The 17,988-nt window shown below is 37.6% G+C and overlaps 1 protein-coding gene across 19 annotated transcripts in view; it reads right to left on the bottom strand.

The window, feature by feature from the left end:
• ANO4 (anoctamin 4) overlaps window positions 1-17,988 on the bottom strand; it is a 402,861-nt gene that overhangs the window by 58,027 nt on the left and 326,846 nt on the right. For all 19 annotated transcript variants that reach the window (XR_011994944.1, XR_011994946.1, XR_011994947.1 and 16 more), the window contains one exon: window positions 1,988-2,070. Coding sequence is in view for 14 of the 19 variants with exons in the window: in XM_072724685.1 (XP_072580786.1) it covers window positions 1,988-2,070 (83 nt within the window). In the remaining 5 variants the exon portion in view is untranslated. The remainder of the gene's footprint in view (window positions 1-1,987; window positions 2,071-17,988) is intronic.

Below are 17,988 nucleotides of genomic sequence, written 5' to 3'. Positions count from 1 at the left end.
TAGGAGTCATTCACTTTGAACCAGTAGATTTTCAATGTATTAATTGGTTTTTTGAAAACAAGTTAAACATCTTTCAAATCCAGTTAAAATCAAGGCAGCCCTAATTCTGAATCAAGTTGAAGTTTTGTTTCATTTAGTGGAGCCCCATCTATTGTGAAAAGCTTCTGACTAAAAAAGCAACTACGGGATTAGAAACAGGAAATCAGCAAGAGGGTATATACTAATGGGTTCTGGTTAGTTAAGTACCTCGTCTATGTGAATGTCTTACAAGAGGAGGGGAAATGAGTGGAAAATCTGGTGAAACAGAGATTGACTCAATCTAGGCAGAAACGCTCAGGACTTAGATGCAAAGGCTGACAGAGAGGGAAGAAGGAGCTGCCACGAGAGAGGTTACAGACGACGGGCACAGTCTGGCTGTAGCCCGTCTGTGTAGGAGGAAGGGCAGCCTCACTCCTGCTGCAGCATAAGCCCAGGGCTGGACTTCACCCAGTGACGGGCCATGGGCGAAGGGCAGGGGGAGATGCAGCTCTAAACACGTTCTGCTTTTACTTATTTTAGGAAATTACAACTTGAGAATATAAACAGAAAAGACCTGGAATCTTCTGGTTCTTTGGGGAACTCTGAATTGACTGGGCTATGAATGCCATGTAAGTTGCTGAGTTCATTACCCAGGGACTTGAGGCCAATCCTGGAGCCAGACCTACAAGTCTGGGTGTTATGGGGATAAATTGCGTCTCCCCTTGCCTCCCCCTGCAAATTCATTTGTCAAAGCCCTAATGGTCAATAAGTAACTCAGCATGTGACTGTCCTGGGACAGAGCCTTTCCAGAGGTAATTAAGGTCAAGTGATGTCATTAGAGTGGCCCCCTAATCCAACATGACTGGCTCTTTATACAAAATCTAGGCACGGACATGCACAGAGAAATGATGATGTGAACACACAGGAGGGAGGTGGCTGTCTATCAGCCATGGAGAGGAGCCTGCAACAGATCCTGCCCTCGGGAGGCACCAACTGCGCTAAGGCCTCGATCTCAGGCTTCTGGCTTCCAGAAATCTGAGCAACTAATTTCTTTCTGTTGCTTAAGCCACCCAGTCTGTGATCCTCTGTTAGGGCAGCCCCAGGCAACTAATGCCCTGGGTTATCCATGAAGAAGGCATACAGCAAGTCGGGGCTTTTCTGCCCAGCAATCTGAGTGCCACAGGCTTGTACACGAGGCATTTAGCCCCTTCCACCAAGGAGGCCTCTTGGGGAGTGATTTCTTCTGAGCATTTACCAACTTCCAATACTTCTAAGGCTTCACGGCTCTGGGCTCTGTCCAGGGTTCTGGAACGTTCACAGAAACCTGTCCTTGGAATTCTCTTACGAACTTTGCTTCCCTTGTCCCCGGAGCCATAAAACTAGTATCTCCTGCTAAAGTAAAGTAAAGTAAAGTAAAGTAAAAAGAAAAATTGCTACTAATTTTTCTGATGTGTCTACTGACAAGTGAAATGCTTCACTTAGCCATGGAGTCTTAATCTACTAAGCAATCACAATGTTGTCTCCTTTTAAATTCTGCTCATTTTTATACTACCCAAAGGTATTTTTTCTTCCTTCCTTCCTTCCTTCCTTCTTTCCTTCCTTCCTTCCTTCCTTCCTTCCTTCCTTCCTTCCTTCTTTCCTTCCTTCCTTCCCTCCTTCCTTCCTTTTTCTCTTTCTTTCTTCTTTCTTTCTTTCTTTCTTTCTTTCTTTCTTCTTTCTTTCCCTTTCTTCTTCTTCTTCTTTCTTCTTCTTCTTCTTTTCTTCTTCTTCTTCTTCTTTCTTCTTCTTCTCCTTCTCCTCCTCCTCCTCCTTCTTTTTTTTTTTTTTTTTTTTTTTTTTTTGCCAAGACAGGTATAAAAATGCTTTAGGGGCAACCTGACTTCTCGCCCAGAGCCGAGAGTAATGACTTGGGAGGACTTTGTATTTGTCGATTTGCTTTTTGAAACAATCCAAGATCAATAAAACAAACCTCCTCTTCTTCCCAGTCAATCAGATCCCAGTCATAAGCAATCACAGCTCGCCGTCTTTTCCAGAACTCCAGGAAAACCGTGGCTGGAACAAGCAGAGAAATATGAAGACGTGGTTAAATGAAACAAAGCTGTTAACTGTCACTGAATAATGAAGTCGTTGCAGAGAACGACAGTTGTTTGTGCAAGCATCCATGAATATCAGGATTTCTAGCTAAGCTTCATTTAACAAGGACCTTTTCTGAGAATTACTGAGCTGGTGTCACACATAATGAAAAATTAAAGATTTCATTTAGAATTAAATTAAGCTGATTTGCAAGTCGAGGCAGGACAGACTTAGAATCAAAGCTCCTGGGACATAAACATACAGAAAACCAAGTTACCAACATCTTTCTTACAGATAGAATATTTATTTTTAAAAGCAACGGGCAGGTAGGGGCATAAAAGCCAAAATAAAAACTGAGCAGTTTACATGCACTTGACTGGCAGTGATTTCTTATCTCCCAAAGCCTCGAAACAACAAGATCTATGTAAAATGTATTTTAATATTTAATTGAAAGAAGCAATTTCACTCTACTCTTTTTCTCCAAACCATTCCTTTGTTGTCACATAAAAGTTTCCCTTGCATGCAAATTCTGTTAAGAACCTTTTTCATTGAGGTATATATGGGTAGCTGGCCTTCCCACCCAGAGACATCTGGAGGTTTCTCCTCATTCAGCTAATGCTACTCAGTTCAATTATACAACAAGAGAGGGGAAAAATCATCAAGACTTGACCTCGCTGCCTTGGAAGTCACAAGCCAAATGCCAGGACACACGATACATGCACATACACACACTGTCACACTTTAAGGATGGCTGCAACTAAAGGTGAACATGGAACGTGTGGGTCCGTCACTCTTCAGCCTTTTGCTATAGTACTTAGACTAGCAGAGGCAAGAGTCAGGGCCAGCCCGGCAAGCAGGATTTTCTAATGTAGGCCTGTGTATTAACCCAAAAGGGTTAAGAAGGCTGTACACTTGCTCTCTGCCCCACCAATTATCTTGTCTTTGCATGCCCCCCTCACCCCGGGACAATTCTTTTATTAGTAAGTTCTCCGGTCGCTCAAGCAAATGGACTTTCTAAAGATTTTTCTCCTTTTTTTTTTTCTTCTCCAGAGTCTCTCCTGGCCTTGAAGGGACAATTCTTCACTAAGAGTCAGGACTGTCCCCTGTGGCCTCAAAGAGGCCCAACGGGGGACCATTCTGGGACAGCCTAAGGCCACAGGATACCCTGTGCATCCAGGCTGTCTTACTGACTGCTGCTGCTGCTCCACCCAAGCCCTACCAACCCATCCGTGCATCTCATCTGAAGGAGCTGACGTCTAAGACAAATCAGGGGCTATCAGAAACAGTCCATCACCTTTCTTCTCCCTAGCACATGCTATATCCTGCTTGGAGGAGAGAGAAACTCTAACCAGTAATTCCCTTTCCTCTCTTCCATTCAAGAACTTGAGAGTATGAGAAGAAGAAACTAATTGCTTGTATAATTGCCATTCTCTTGTGTTTTTGTGTGAAAGTGCATTCTAAGAAGAATCTGCTGCTACCTCTAACCATGAACTAGGATCTCACCAAATATAGGTGGTCTCCTTTCAAGGCAAATCTTCAATCCCATACTCTTTATTATTCCACCTATGATTTAAATCCCCTTGCCTAAACACTCACAGCCCTGGGAGCCCCCTGCACTTTGAGTGTGCCTAGTTATGTGTGGCCTTATGTAGTGAATTCACATTTTCCTCTTTGTCTCCTTTGAAGCTGGCTTTATGTTAGCATATATAATTTGTCTTCTACTGCTAGATCACTCAGTACAATAAGTGTGATTAAAAAGTATTATTTCTTTGATGGGTTGATTCTTACAAGACTTAAAAATTCCTAGGTGGTTTGTCACAGTTTTCTACTTTGCAGAATTCTTCCTGCAAAAAATTTTGGTCCAAAATACTTTTTTCAAAGTATCAGAAGGTTTAATCTCACTGCTCGTATTCCGAGCTCCTTAGATTCCAATCTATCTTTCTATACAGATAATGCTTTTTTGAAAATGAGGTCTAGGCCTCATCTGAGTGTCAGGGAGGCACACCAACTATAGAACAAGCCCCCATTTACCAGCACAGGATACAAGGCTCCTAATGACCCTGCTTGTGCCTACCTCTTTGCCCTAACTCATACTCTAGGCTCCAGGCTCCCTTACTAGCAGTCTTCACACCTGAGCTCTTACATCATTTTCTCAGCTTTGCCCATGCTATTTCTTCAGCTTATAATGTTCCATTTGGCCAAGTCCTACTCCTGCTTCCAGGTTTGGCCCTATGAGTTCTACCACCACTCCCTTTGAACCTTCTCTATACCCATGCTGAGCTGTGTAGGTAACTCTGGGTCAGTGCTGAGCATAGCACTCAGCATTTCAAAACAAGAGAAAAACTTTATCATTCCTATCACTAGTCATGGGCTTCTTGAGAATAAGGGCTATGTATTAGCTGCCCCTATATAACTGGGACCTAGCACAGTGACTGGCATCCACAGAGGCACAGTAAATGGACAAATGACATGCTGTCATGAAAATGAATGCAATATGGCAAATTATTCTTTTCTTATTTATCTAGGCCCTATACAAAATTAGGGTAATTAGGGTATAAGTCTGAAAAACATGCAATTATATCTTGTGAATGCTTTATGCATCAGTGATGGTTAAATAATAAAGTTACTAACATGAAAACTTAGTATCCTTCTCTTTTGCCTTGCAATCAAGTATCATTCTTTTTTCTTTTCTTTTCTTTTTTCTTTTCTTTTAGAGAGCAAGCGAGAGAGCAAGAGAGAGCACAGGAGCAGGGCAGGGGAAGGGGCAGAGAGAGAGAGAGAGAGAGAAAACGAATCTCAAGTAGGCTCCACACCTAGCACAGAAGCACAGAGCCCGACACTGGGCTCCATCTCACGACCCTGAGATCATGACCTAAGTCAAAATTAAGAGCTGGATGCTTAACTAACTGAACACCCAGGTGTGACAACATTCTGTTCTAATTATTACTCTTATGACCTTGTTGTATGGACCCTGAGGCAAGGACTTCTTTCCTTTGAGATGCATTATTGTCTTGTTCCACATAAAAGGACTATTGTTGGTGTTGCAGCCATCCACCTATGCTGTATTTCTCAGATCTCCTTACTGTTAGATGTGGGCCAAAGGACAGTTCTCATCGGTGGAATGTGAACAGAAGTAATGTGATGCATGCCACTACTTGCCTGTTGATCTCTTAAGACACTGAGGGTGCCTTTTCCACATTCTCTTTTCCCTTTTGGATAGGTAGAACCCAAATGACTCAGGTGATATTATGCCAATGATGCCAAGGCCTGGGAGGATGGCCAACAACTTGTTTGTAGGAATAGGAGTACCCAAATAACCATGTGATGGAGAGCTATCTGCCAGCCAGGAATGCTTACCCCATCTAATTACTGAGACACTGCACGAGGCATGAAGATGAAAAAAACTTACAAGTTACTTCTCTTACAGATTTTAGATAGGGTGACATTGAGCCACAATATCTAAAACAGTATTAGTCTTAGTGATAAGATAGAGCTTTGCATGCTCTAATCTCTCTATACTCTCTTTTCTACTTTATACTACCTGTAGTACCGGTTAACCTACCCAAGAAGTTCATCTGAGGTGTTAACATTGGTGCCAAATAACAATCCCTTCACAACATTAGAAAAATCTGAGACTTCTGAATTTAAGTCTAGGTAGAATCATACACAGTTGAGAAGGTTGTCACATGTAGCCCATGAAGGATACAAATAGGACATAACAGTGTTCTGTAAGCCATGCTCTGTTGCCATTTTCTTAAATTGAACAATTACTGTCAATTTCAAATGAATTTGTGGCAGACTTCTATGCATTTACCAAAACCATTTCTTGTCTTTCTAGGCATAGTTAGATTACATTTTCCAGTCTTTATGACAGTTAGATGTGGCCACATTTTGGCAAATGGAAAGTAAGCAGAAGTGATGATGTATGTCAGCTTTGGACTAAAAATTAGGAAGTGATTATGTCATCTCTATGCTTCTTTTATCCTTTTGAAGGGTGAGTGGAGAGGACTCTAAGGATCCAGAAGAGGATAGAGCCATAAAATAAAAGGAACCTGGGTACTTAAATGACCGCATAGAAGGCTGACAACCAGAAACATGTGGTTGGGTTTCATGTGCATGTTTTTCTTTTTTTTTTTTAATGATTTATTTCATTATTTTAGAGAGTGTGAGAGAGCAAGTATGGGAGTGGGGGTTGAGAAGGGGGGTGAATGCAGGGCTTGATTCCACAACCCTGAGATCATGACCTCAGTCAAAACCAAGAGTCAGATGCCACCCAGGCGCCCCTCATGTGCATGGGTTCTATTAAACATCTAGGTTTTGCTTTTTGTGTATTACAGCAGTTAACTGTAGTTATTCTAATGGATATGGGCTTTTTTGGAAAGTACAACTATGGTTAACATTTTGCAAACAGGAAGAAAAAAACCCACTGCGTTATTATTGTTGATGCCTTTTCTAAGGCATTTAGAGAGTCTTATGCAGGGAAATATCCCCTTTCAGCTGCATACCTTGGGTTCCATGGCAGGGTTGAGATACTGCACTGTTCAGTCATTTTAGGTCCTATGTTTTATTTTCTCAAAAGTCTGTCAAGGTGGGTATTATTTTCATCATCCTATGAATGAAGAATCTGAGATCCAAAGAAGTCACATGGCTAGTAAATTACAGAACTGGGATTTGAGCCAAATGTGGCTTTTTTTATTTTTTTATTTTTTGGTTGGGGGAACTTAAAACAGCACATTTATTCTCTTATAGTTTTAGAGGTTAGAATTTCAAAATCAAGGTGCTGGCAGGGTTAGTATCTATTGGAGGCTCTTAGGGAGAGTATCTTCTATGCCTCTCTCCTAGCTCCTGGTAGTTGGTGGCAATTTTTGGCATCCCCTGGTTGCAGAAGCGTTATTCAGATTTCTTGTCTGTCTTCACATGGCATCCTAGCCTATGAGTGTCTGTCTCTCCATTTCCTATTCTTGTAAGGACACCAGCCATCCTAGGAATACAGTATGGCCTTGTCCTAAGTTGATTACATCTTCAAAGACCTTATTTCCAAATAAAATCACTTGCATAGGCACCAGGAGCTAAGACTTATACTGTTTTGGAGGACACAACTCAAATCATAACAGAGTTATTTGGGCTATCAAAATGACCAGGGGAAACTAGCATTTAGGGTAAGAGCCAGGGATGCTACCTGTCTTGTAGCTAGAAGGTCACAGTCTAATCTGGGGCCTCTAATTTCTATTGAACCCAGAAGAGCCAAAAAGAAAAATAAAGCCTACTCTTTGAACCACAGGAGCACTTTGTTGTAACTAGTTATAAAAACCAAAGTACCATACCCCTGGTATAATTCCCTGTGAGAGTCTGGCACTTACTCTCTATCCTTCCCTTAGATCTATTCTTTTCTTCTGGAGGCCTGGAAAAACCCACATTTATTCTCAAAATTTCTAGGAATACATGATGCTAGTATTTTTGCCCTTTGGTAACATAATAGGTTTTCAAAGGCCTAATTTGATTCTTCATTTGGAAAATTTATAGCCTGGTATTCCAGAAGACAATTGTGTCTAATGCTAGAAAATTAATTATAAAGGCATGTTTACTTCTTATTTTTGAAAAAAAATACCCAAGGGCTTTAAGATCCTATAGTTTAACTTCTTTCCTTAACTTGTCAAAAGATTATGTTCTATTTGTATAAAAACAAGAACTGAGCTGTGGCCAGCAATAAAATGAGTAGTATATAGGAAAAATAAAGGATGATTTTTATTTCGGTAAAGTGACCTGCTGTGTGATGAATCAAAGCATTTTCAGAAACTTGATCAGCATGATTCTCTTCCTAGGAAATCACACATAGTAATTTTTCTCCCAATTCTAATTTCCTTCTTTTTAAAAGTAAAATGAATAATACTAACAGATTTCATTATTTCTGTCCTTTATAACTTTCTGAGAATGTTCATTTAGAGAAGGTACAGGGGAGTTACATGGATGTGCTTCCCAAAAACTTAGAAATAGAGGAATGAGGTCACCCCCTGAGAGCTTAACTCATAAAATCTACAGATAACGAATGAGCTTAGGGAGGAGTCACAAACTCAAATGCTAAAATGACCAGATCAGTACAAAACCTAGAAGAGGAAACCACATAACAGGGAGTGGTCAGGAATGAGACCAGTGGGGAGTGTGAGTACCAAGTGATAGGTGTTCTTCAGTTTCCATTGATTACATTGTGGCCAGATATTCAATTTTTTCAAAAGACACTGTAAACATGTACCTTCATGTGAACTATCTCAGTTTCAAAATCATAGTTTATTTGTATATTTTTAAAATTGGTGAGGGCCAGAGTATTTTTTAAAAGATTTTATTTATTTGAGAGAGTGGAGCATGAGAGAGAGTGCATGAGTAGCAGATGAGGGGCAGAGGGAGAGGGACAAACAGACTCCCTACTGAATAGGGAACCCAATGTGGAGCTCAATCCCAGAACCCTGAGATCATGGCCTGAGCCACCTAGTGCCCTAGACCCAGAAGATTTTTATTAGTTGCTAATTTGCAACATCTGGAGTGGGCTTTGACAATAATAAAGCAAGTGAATGTAAATGAGTGAGTAGAGAGTTTGTAAAACACCCCAAATTGCCAAGATGAAGTTAATCTCAGGATCCAGGAAAAAATAGGCATGTGACTATATTTAAATGGAAGCTTAATTATTGGTATTAGAACCATTCTGGAGAAAGTTAATGTATCTAGATAGGGGGTTGCCAATCTGTAACTTAGGATAAACAAGGATCTTAGAATACAAATTTTGCAGTTTGAGCTAATGTAGGATATTAAAGTGGTATCCTGACATAAACCCATCTCTAGGGGTATTCTATGAAATGAAATAAAGATGCCTAATATTCAGCAGAAAAAATAGTTCTTGCTCCTACTTTCCATTCATTTAACAGTTATTTACTGCATTCTTTTGATGTGCTAGGGGTTTTGCTAGCTGCACCAGTTGCCAAGCTCAAACAGCAGATGATGAGTAATTTGGCTTCCTAAGTATTCTGATACAGGAAGAAGGTGCTCTAGATGGTCATTATAAAATAATATTCTCTACCATATACTTGAATTTTCACATTCTGGATTATGCACTAGTGTTTGAAGAGTTTAGAAGAGGTGTCTGTAACCATAAGAGACTCTTAACCTTAGGAAACAAACTGAGCTGGAGGAGAGGGGTGTAGGGGGATGAGATAACTGGCTGATGGACATTAAAGAGGGCACCTGATCTAATGAGCACTGGGTATTATGTAGGACTGGTGAATCATTGAACTCTATGTCTGAAAACCAATAATATATTATATGTTAATTAATTGAATGTAAATTTTAAAAAAGACTCCCTCCCCCACCCCAAAAAAAGAAGAGGTGTCTGTTTGCCCAAGTTCAATTATCTCTGGGTATTCAAAAAGTGCTTCTGAAAAAAAAAGTGCTTCTGAACTGGTAAAAATGAGGCTACACCATGTCAGTTTCCCCAAGTAACTGCAATTGTTTGAGGCCCTGCCTCAGTGTATGCTTCCCTTCTATAAAAAGCCATCAAGCTGCAGGAGACTGAGGATTTTTGCTTCTACCCATAAGGATTAACTGCTCAATATAAGAAACTGTTTTCAGTACCAGACAAGAGATAATGCAGGACTGTGATCCTTGAGAGAAAAAAAATAAGTAAGGTAAGCCTTAAGATCACACCAGCTCATTGTTTGGAAGCCATTTACAGGATACAATTCAGGTGGAGGAACTCAGAGGTCTTACTGAGCTTGGGAGATTAGAGTGGGGAGAGTGAGGTGGCAAGAGTTTGTGGGGCAGAGTACCAGAGAGAAGGGAACTATATTGAAAGAAAGCTCAAGGTATCAGTAACGAAGTCCTTTCTGCTCTTCACATGCAAGGAGCAAAACTACATGAGGCTGTTTGATGGTAGCTAAACAATCCTCAGAATTCATAGAAAGAAAAAAAAGAGAAAAAAATCATAGAGAGCTAAAAAAACGTTTACAATCTCACTAGTCAGAGTATGGAGATGTTGCAACACATAGCATGTATAAGAGGCCTCATAAAGGTCATCCCTTAGCAGTGGGTCTGGACCTAACCTAATAAGATAAAAACAAGTCTAAAGAAGATCTAACTGGACTGCAAGTGAATTAACTGCATACCTGAACAAAGTAAACAGTTAGGAAACATAATGAAAAACAAAATTCAACACTTTTCAGCATTTAATAAAAAATTACTAGACATACAAATAAGCAGGAAAATAAAGCCTATAAACAGGAGAAAATTCAACCAATCCTAGGGAGAGAGCCCAGAAGTGACAGAAATGATAGAATAAGGATGATAAAACAACTGTTATAAGTATGCTTTATGTCAAGAAGGTAGATGAAAACATGAACACAACAAGGAGAATAATACCAGGCATAAAAAGTCCAACTGATTGAGATTTGAGAATGGAAAATGAAAGTTATGAAAAGAAAAATACAAAGGATAGATTAACAGAAGATTAGACTTCAAAAAAAAAGATCAGTAAATCTGAAGACAAATCAATAGAAACAATACAAAAAGTAGTAGATAACACAACGACTAAAAAACTGAAAAATGTGAACAAGGCATAAGTGACCTATAGAACAATACTAAGTGATTCTGGAAAAATTTCAAAATTGGATAAAAATGTAAACTTATTGATCTAAGAAACTTAATGAACCCCAATTGTAAGAAACACAAAGAAAATGACACAAAAGCACATATCAATCAAATTTCTTAGAATCAAAAGTAAAAAGTCTTCAAAGCAGATACAAAGAGAGGAAAATATTTTTTTTTAAAGATTTTATTTATTTATTTGACAGAGAGAGTGAGCAAGCAAGCAGGGGCAGAGGTAGGCAGAGGGAGAGAGAAGCAGGCTCCCCACAGAGCAGGGAGCCTGATGCAGGGCTTGATCCCAGAACCCTGGGATTATGACCTGAGCCGAAGGCAGATGCTTAAGCAACTGAGCCACCCAGGCGCCCCCAAAGGAGGAAAATCTTATATAGAAAAAAAAAGAAAGAAAGAAAGAAAAGAAAGCAGAAATCTTATAAAAACTGTGCAAACCTCCACGTAATGGAAAGGCATCCCTTAAGGCAGGGTTTTCAATCTTGACACAACTAACATTGTGTCAACTATTTTGATAATATAAGTCATTATTTTACATCACAGCATTCCATATGTTAGTGGTACTTTAATTTTCAGATTAAACGAGAATCTGAGATAAAACTATAGATGAGAATGCTGAGATAGAACTGTCAGATGATTTTCCAAAAGAAACTTAACTAGGCTATGTGACTTCAAGAAAAGATAGATTGTAAATTTAGCAATGTTTCTCAAACTCAACACTATTGATATCTCAGACCATTTGATTCCTTGTGTGTGGGGATGTTGTTTTATGCATTGTATGATGTTTAGCAGCATCCCTGACTTCTGGGTACTGGATCCAGATGCCAATATCTTTCTCTCAGTTATGACAACCAAAAAATGTGTCTACACATTGCCTAAAGTCTCCTGAGAGGCAAAAAACCACTTCTGATTGAGAATCTGTGCTCTAAAGTATTGAAAGAAAACCCTGCCCACCTAGAATTCTATATCCAGCAACTCTACCCATTCATGATAAAAAAAAAACCCATCCCCTAGAAATAGAAGTAAAATTCTTCAACTTGATAAAGGAGTATTTACAAAAATTTACATTTTCTATCATACTGAATAGTAAAAGACTTAATACTTTCCCCCCAACACTGAGAACAAGGGAAAGATGTCTGATATCATAACTTCTATCTAACATTATCTTGTCAGTGTAATAAGGCAAGAAAAAATTAAACCCATCTGGATTATTAAAAAAGAAACAAAATTATACTTATTTATAAATGTCATAATCATCTATGTTGAAAATCTCATGGAATCTACAAGAAAGCTGGTAGCAGCTATAAATGAGGATATTTATAGAATATGAGGTAAATGTACTAGTCAATTGTATTTTCATACAGTAGAAATGAGCAACTGGAAAGTAAAGTTACAGAAATAAAACTATTGATAAAAAGTCAAAAATACTAAATAAATAGTGATAAATTGAACAAAATATCCAAACCTGTACATTGAAAATAATTGCACAGAGAAATAATGGAATACTTAAATAAAAATTTAAATAATGTTCACAGATAGATATATTTGATATTGAGTTTTCAATCTTCCCAAAATGATCTCTTGATTCAACTCCATCACAGTCAAAATATTAGCATCTTTTATGGTAGAAACTGACAAATTGATTCTAAAATACACAGAGAAATGCAAAGTCCCTAAAATAGCCAAGGCAATGTTTAAAACGACTAACACTTCAAGGATTACTATTATGCTATAATGATCAAGACAGTGTGTTATTGCCATAAAAGTACACATATCCCAAGAAACAAAAAACAAGGACTAGACAGCTTCACTGGTGAATTCTACCAAATATTTAAAGAAGAATTAATACTAATCCTTTCTCAAATTCTTCAAAAAAAAATAGAAGAGGGGGTACCATTTCTTTTTTTAAAAAAGATTTATTTATTTTAGAGAGACAGAAAGCAAGAATGAGCAAGTGGGGGGAAGTGGTAGAGGGAAAGAAACCCAAGCAGACTTCATGCTGAATGCGGAGCAGATGTGGGGTGTGATCCCATGACCTGGAGTTATGACCTGAACTGAAATCCAGAGTTGGATGCTTAACTGACTGAGCTACCCAGGTGCCCCAAGGAGGTACCATTTCTAAATTCATTTTGTGATGCTAGAATTACCCTGATACCAAAACCAGACAAGGATGCTACAACAAAAGAAAATTACAGGGCAATATTGAGATGAATACAGATGCAAAATCCTCAACAAAATATTGGTAAATCACTGAGTTATATGTAAAGGGATAACTAAATTCTACTCCTGAAAGCAATATTACACTATATGTTAACAACCAGAATTTAAATAAAAACTTACAAAAATTAAAAAGTAAAAAAGAAAATATTAGCAAACCAAACTTAACATTACACTAAACTGATCATTCACTGTGATCATGTGGGATTTACTCCAGGGATGCAAGGATGGTTCAATATCCATAAATCAATCAACATGATACACCACATTAACAAAATGAAGGATACAAATCTTATAATCATCTCAATAGATATAGAGAAAGCACTTGACAAAATTCAACGTTGATTTATGATAAAAACTCTCAACAAAGTGAGTGTAAAGGGAATGCACCTCAACATATTCAAGATCATGGAGGACAAGCCTACAACTACTAACGTTATACTTAATGGTGAGAAGATGGAAGTTTTACCTCTAAGATCAAGAACAAGACAAGGATGCCTACTCTTACCACTTTTATCAACATAGTACTAGAAGTCCTAGCCACAGCAATTAGGGAAGAAAAAGAAATAAAAGGCATCCAAATTGAAAAGGAAGAAGTAGAACTGTTACTACTTGCAGATTACATGATACAGTGTGCAGAAAGACTAAAGATTCCAGTAAAAAAAAACTGTTAAAAAACATTAATAAACAAATTCAGGAAAGTTTCAGGATACAAAAGCAATATATAAAATTTATATAATACATAGCTGCATAAAAAGAATAAAATAGCTAGGAATATATATATATATATATATATATATATATATATATATATATATCCAAGGAGTTTGAAAGATCTGTATACTGAAAACTAAGACACAGTTAAGAAATTGAAAGAAGACACAATTAGAAGATACAAAGGCACAAAGAAATTGAAGAAGACACAATTAAATGGAAAGATATTCCATGTTCATGGATTGGAAGAAATATTAATATTGTTAAAATGTCTATAAGCTATAGATTCAATAAAATCCCTATCAAAATTTCAATGGCATTTTTCACAGAAACAGAAAAAAAAGAAACAATCCTAAAATTGTATGGGACCATAATAGACCCTAAATAGCCAAAGCAATCTTGAGAAAAAACAAAGGGAAGCATCACTCTCCCTTAAAGAACTACATATAGAAACTTTGAATTGTCATTAAAATAAGTTTATTTGTACATGCAGTCTAAACATAAAGAATAAAAGAAATCCTGTAAGCTGAGAGATACAGAGAACAGATTATGGTTTCCAGAAGTGGGGAAAAAGAGTGAAGGTGCTCAAAAGGTATGGATGTTTACTATAAAATATAAAACTATAAAATGAATGTCATGGAAATATAACATATAGCATAGTGATTATAATTAATAATACTCTATTGTTAGTTGCAAAGAGAGTAGATCTTAAAAGTTCTTAACAAGAAAAAAGTCTAAAATGATATGTGGTAATGGATGTTAATTAACTAGTGTTATTGCAGTGATCATTTTGCAGTGTAAGCAAATATTAAATTATTATGTTGTACACTTGAAACTAATATATCAATTATAGCTCAATAAAAATGATTTTTTAGGAGTACACATATAAACAAAAAACAATTCCAGATGTAGATCCACACATATGTGGGCAAATTTTGAGGAGAAAAAGGATAATCTTTCAACAAGTGGTAGTGGAACAACTGGCTATCCATTTATGCAAAGAAATAGATCTGACGTTCAACCTTAGATATAAAAATCAACTTGAAATTACCATGAATCTAAATATATGAGCTAAAACTATGAGCTTTTTATGAGAAGATATAGGACAAAATCTTAGAAACCTTGATTTTGGCAAAGATATCTTATTTTTTAAGATTTTATTTATTCATGATAGAGAGACACACACACACACAGGCAGAGACACAGGCAGAGGGAGAACCAGGCTTCATACAGGGAGCCCGATGTGGGACTCGATCCCAGGACTCCAGGATCATATCCTGGACCAACAGCAGGTGCTAAACTGTGGAGCCACCCAAGGATCCCTGGCAAAGATATCTTAAACAAAAAATTAAACACATACACAGAAAAGAAAAAAAAGTAAAACCTCTTGCTTTTCTAAAGGCACTATTAAGAAAAGGAAATGCAAGCTTCAAAATGGGAAAAATATTTGCAAAAATATATAAAGAGCGCTTTTAACTTAAAAGTAAGAAAATTCAATAACAAACGGATAGCATTTCTATACACTAACAATGAGATTGAAGAAAGAGAACTTAAGGAGTCAATCCCATTTACAATTGCACCCAAAAGCATAAGATACCTAGGAATAAACCTAACCAAAGAGGTAAAGGATCTATACCCTAAAAATTATAGAACACTTCTGAAAGAAATTGAGGAAGACACAAAGAGATGGAAAAATATTCCACGCTCATGGATTGGCAGAATTAATATTGTGAAAATGTCAATGTTACCCAGGGCAATTTACATGTTTAATGCAATCCATATCAAAATACCATGGACTTTCTTCAAAGTGTTAGAACAAATTACTTTAAGATTTGTGCAGAATCAGAAAAGACCCCAAATAGCCAGGGGAATTTTAAAAAAGAAAACCATAGCTGGGGGCATCACAATGCCAGATTTCAGGTTGTACTACAAAGCTGTGGTCATCAAGACAGTGTGGTACTGGCACAAAAACAGACACATAAGTCAATGGAACATAATAGAGAATCCAGAAGTGGACCCTGAACTTTATGGTCAACTAATATTCGACAAAGTAGGAAAGACTATCCACTGGAAGAAAGACAGTGTCTTCAATAAATGGTGCTGGGAAAATTGGACATCCACATGCAGAAGAATGAAACTAGACCACTCTCTTTCACCATACACAAAGATAAACTCAAAATGGATGAAAGATCTAAATGTGAGACAAGATTCCATCAAAATCCTAGAGGAGAACACAGGCAACACCCTTTTTGAACTCAGCCACAGTAACTTCTTGCAAGATACATCTACAAAGGCAAAAGAAACAAAAGTAAAAATGAACTATTGGGACTTCATCAAGATAAGAAACTTTTGCACAGCAAAGGATACAGTCAACAAAACTAAAAGACAACCTACAGAATGGGAGAAGATATTTGCAAATGATGTATCAGATAAAGGGCTAGTATCCAAGACCTATAAAGAACTTATTAAACTCAACACCAAAGAAACAAACAATCCAATCATGAAATGGGCAAAATACATGAAGAGAAATCTCACAGAGGAAGACATGGACATGGCCAACACGCACATGAGAAAATGCTCTGCATCACTTGCCATCAGGGAAATACAAATCAAAACCACAATGAGATACCACCTCACACCAGTGAGAATGGGGAAAATTAACAAGGCAGGAAATCACAAATGTTGGAGAGGATGCGGAGAAAAGGGAACCCTCTTACACTGTTGGTGGGAATGTGAACTGGTGCAGCCACTCTGGAAAACTGTGTGGAACTTCCTCAAAGAGTTAAAAATAGGCCTGCCCTACTACCCAGCAATTGCACTGCTGGGGATTTACCCCAAAGATTCAGATGCAATGAAACGCTGGGACACCTGCACCCCGATGTTTCTAGCAGCAATGTCCACAATAGCCAAACTGTGGAAGGAGCCTTGGTGTCCATCAAAAGATGATGCATAAGGAAGCTGTGGTCTATGTATACAGTGGAATATTCCTCAGCCATTAGAAATGGCAAATACCCCCCATTTGTTCCACCATGGATGGAACTGGAGGGTATTATGCTGAGTGAAATGAGTCAATCGGAGAAGGACAAATATTATATGTTCTCATTCATTTGGGGAATATAAATAATAGTGAAAGGGAATAGAAGGGAAGGGAGAAGAAATGGGTAGGAAATATCAGGAAGGGAGACAGAACATAAAGACTCCTAACTCTGGGAAATGAGCTGGGGGTGGTGGAAGGGGAGGAGGGCTGGGGGTGGGGGTGGATGGGTGACGGGCACTGAGGGGGGCACTTGACGGGATGAGCACTGGGTGTTATTCTGTATGTTGGCAAATCGAATACCAATAAAAATAAATTTATTATTTTAAAAAAAAGAAAACAGAATTATTCCCAATTTATTTTATGAAGCTAGAATAACTGTGATGTCAAAACCAGACACAGCTATTATATAAAAAAAGAACTACAGATCAATATCTCATGATGCAAAAATCCTTAACACAATGTTAACAGATAGAATTCAGAAATATATAAAAATAAATATACACCACAACCAAGTGAAGTTTATTCCAGGAATACAAGGCTGGCTAAATATTTGAAAATCAATCAGTGTAACTCATCACATCAAAGGACTAAAGAAAACTATCATATTACCATATCAATCAATGCAGGAAAAGCATTTGACAAAATTCAACATTATCCATAGTAAGAAAAAAAAAACTCTCAGAAAGATGGGAAATAGGGAATTTCCTCAATTTTGTAAAGGCATCTACTAAAGTCTTACAGCTAACATTATATCTAAGAGTGAAAGATTAAATGCTTTCTTCATCCAGACTAGGGAACAAGGAACGGGTATCTACTCTTAATACTCTTACTCAACATTATATGGAAGTTGAAGCCAGTGCAATAAAGAAAGAAAAGCTATATATACAGATTGGAAAGGAAGAAATAAAACTCCCTCTGAAGATGACATGATTGTGTAGAAAATACCAAGAACTAATAAGTAGATTCAGCAAGGTCTCAGGATACAACACAAATATACAAATATCAATTGTATTTCTACATATTAACAAACACATAGGCACTAACATTAAAAACACAATATCATTTATAATGATTCATAAAAATTAAGGCGGAAAATAGTGGCAGAGTAGGAGGACCCTAGGATCCTCTTGTCCCATGAATACAACTATATAACTATCAATTCCTTCTACATACTCCAGAAACCAACTTGAAGAGAGGCAGAACAAACTCCACAACTAGAGGTAGAGAAGAGACCACATGGGATAAAGCAGGAAGTGCAGAGAACACCAATAAAAAATAAATTTATTATTTAA

Source organism: Vulpes vulpes, chromosome 10, assembly GCF_048418805.1.
Source record: "Vulpes vulpes isolate BD-2025 chromosome 10, VulVul3, whole genome shotgun sequence".
In the NCBI taxonomy this organism is placed as follows: domain Eukaryota; kingdom Metazoa; phylum Chordata; class Mammalia; order Carnivora; family Canidae; genus Vulpes; species Vulpes vulpes.
This window is presented reverse-complemented; position numbering and strand designations above follow the sequence as displayed.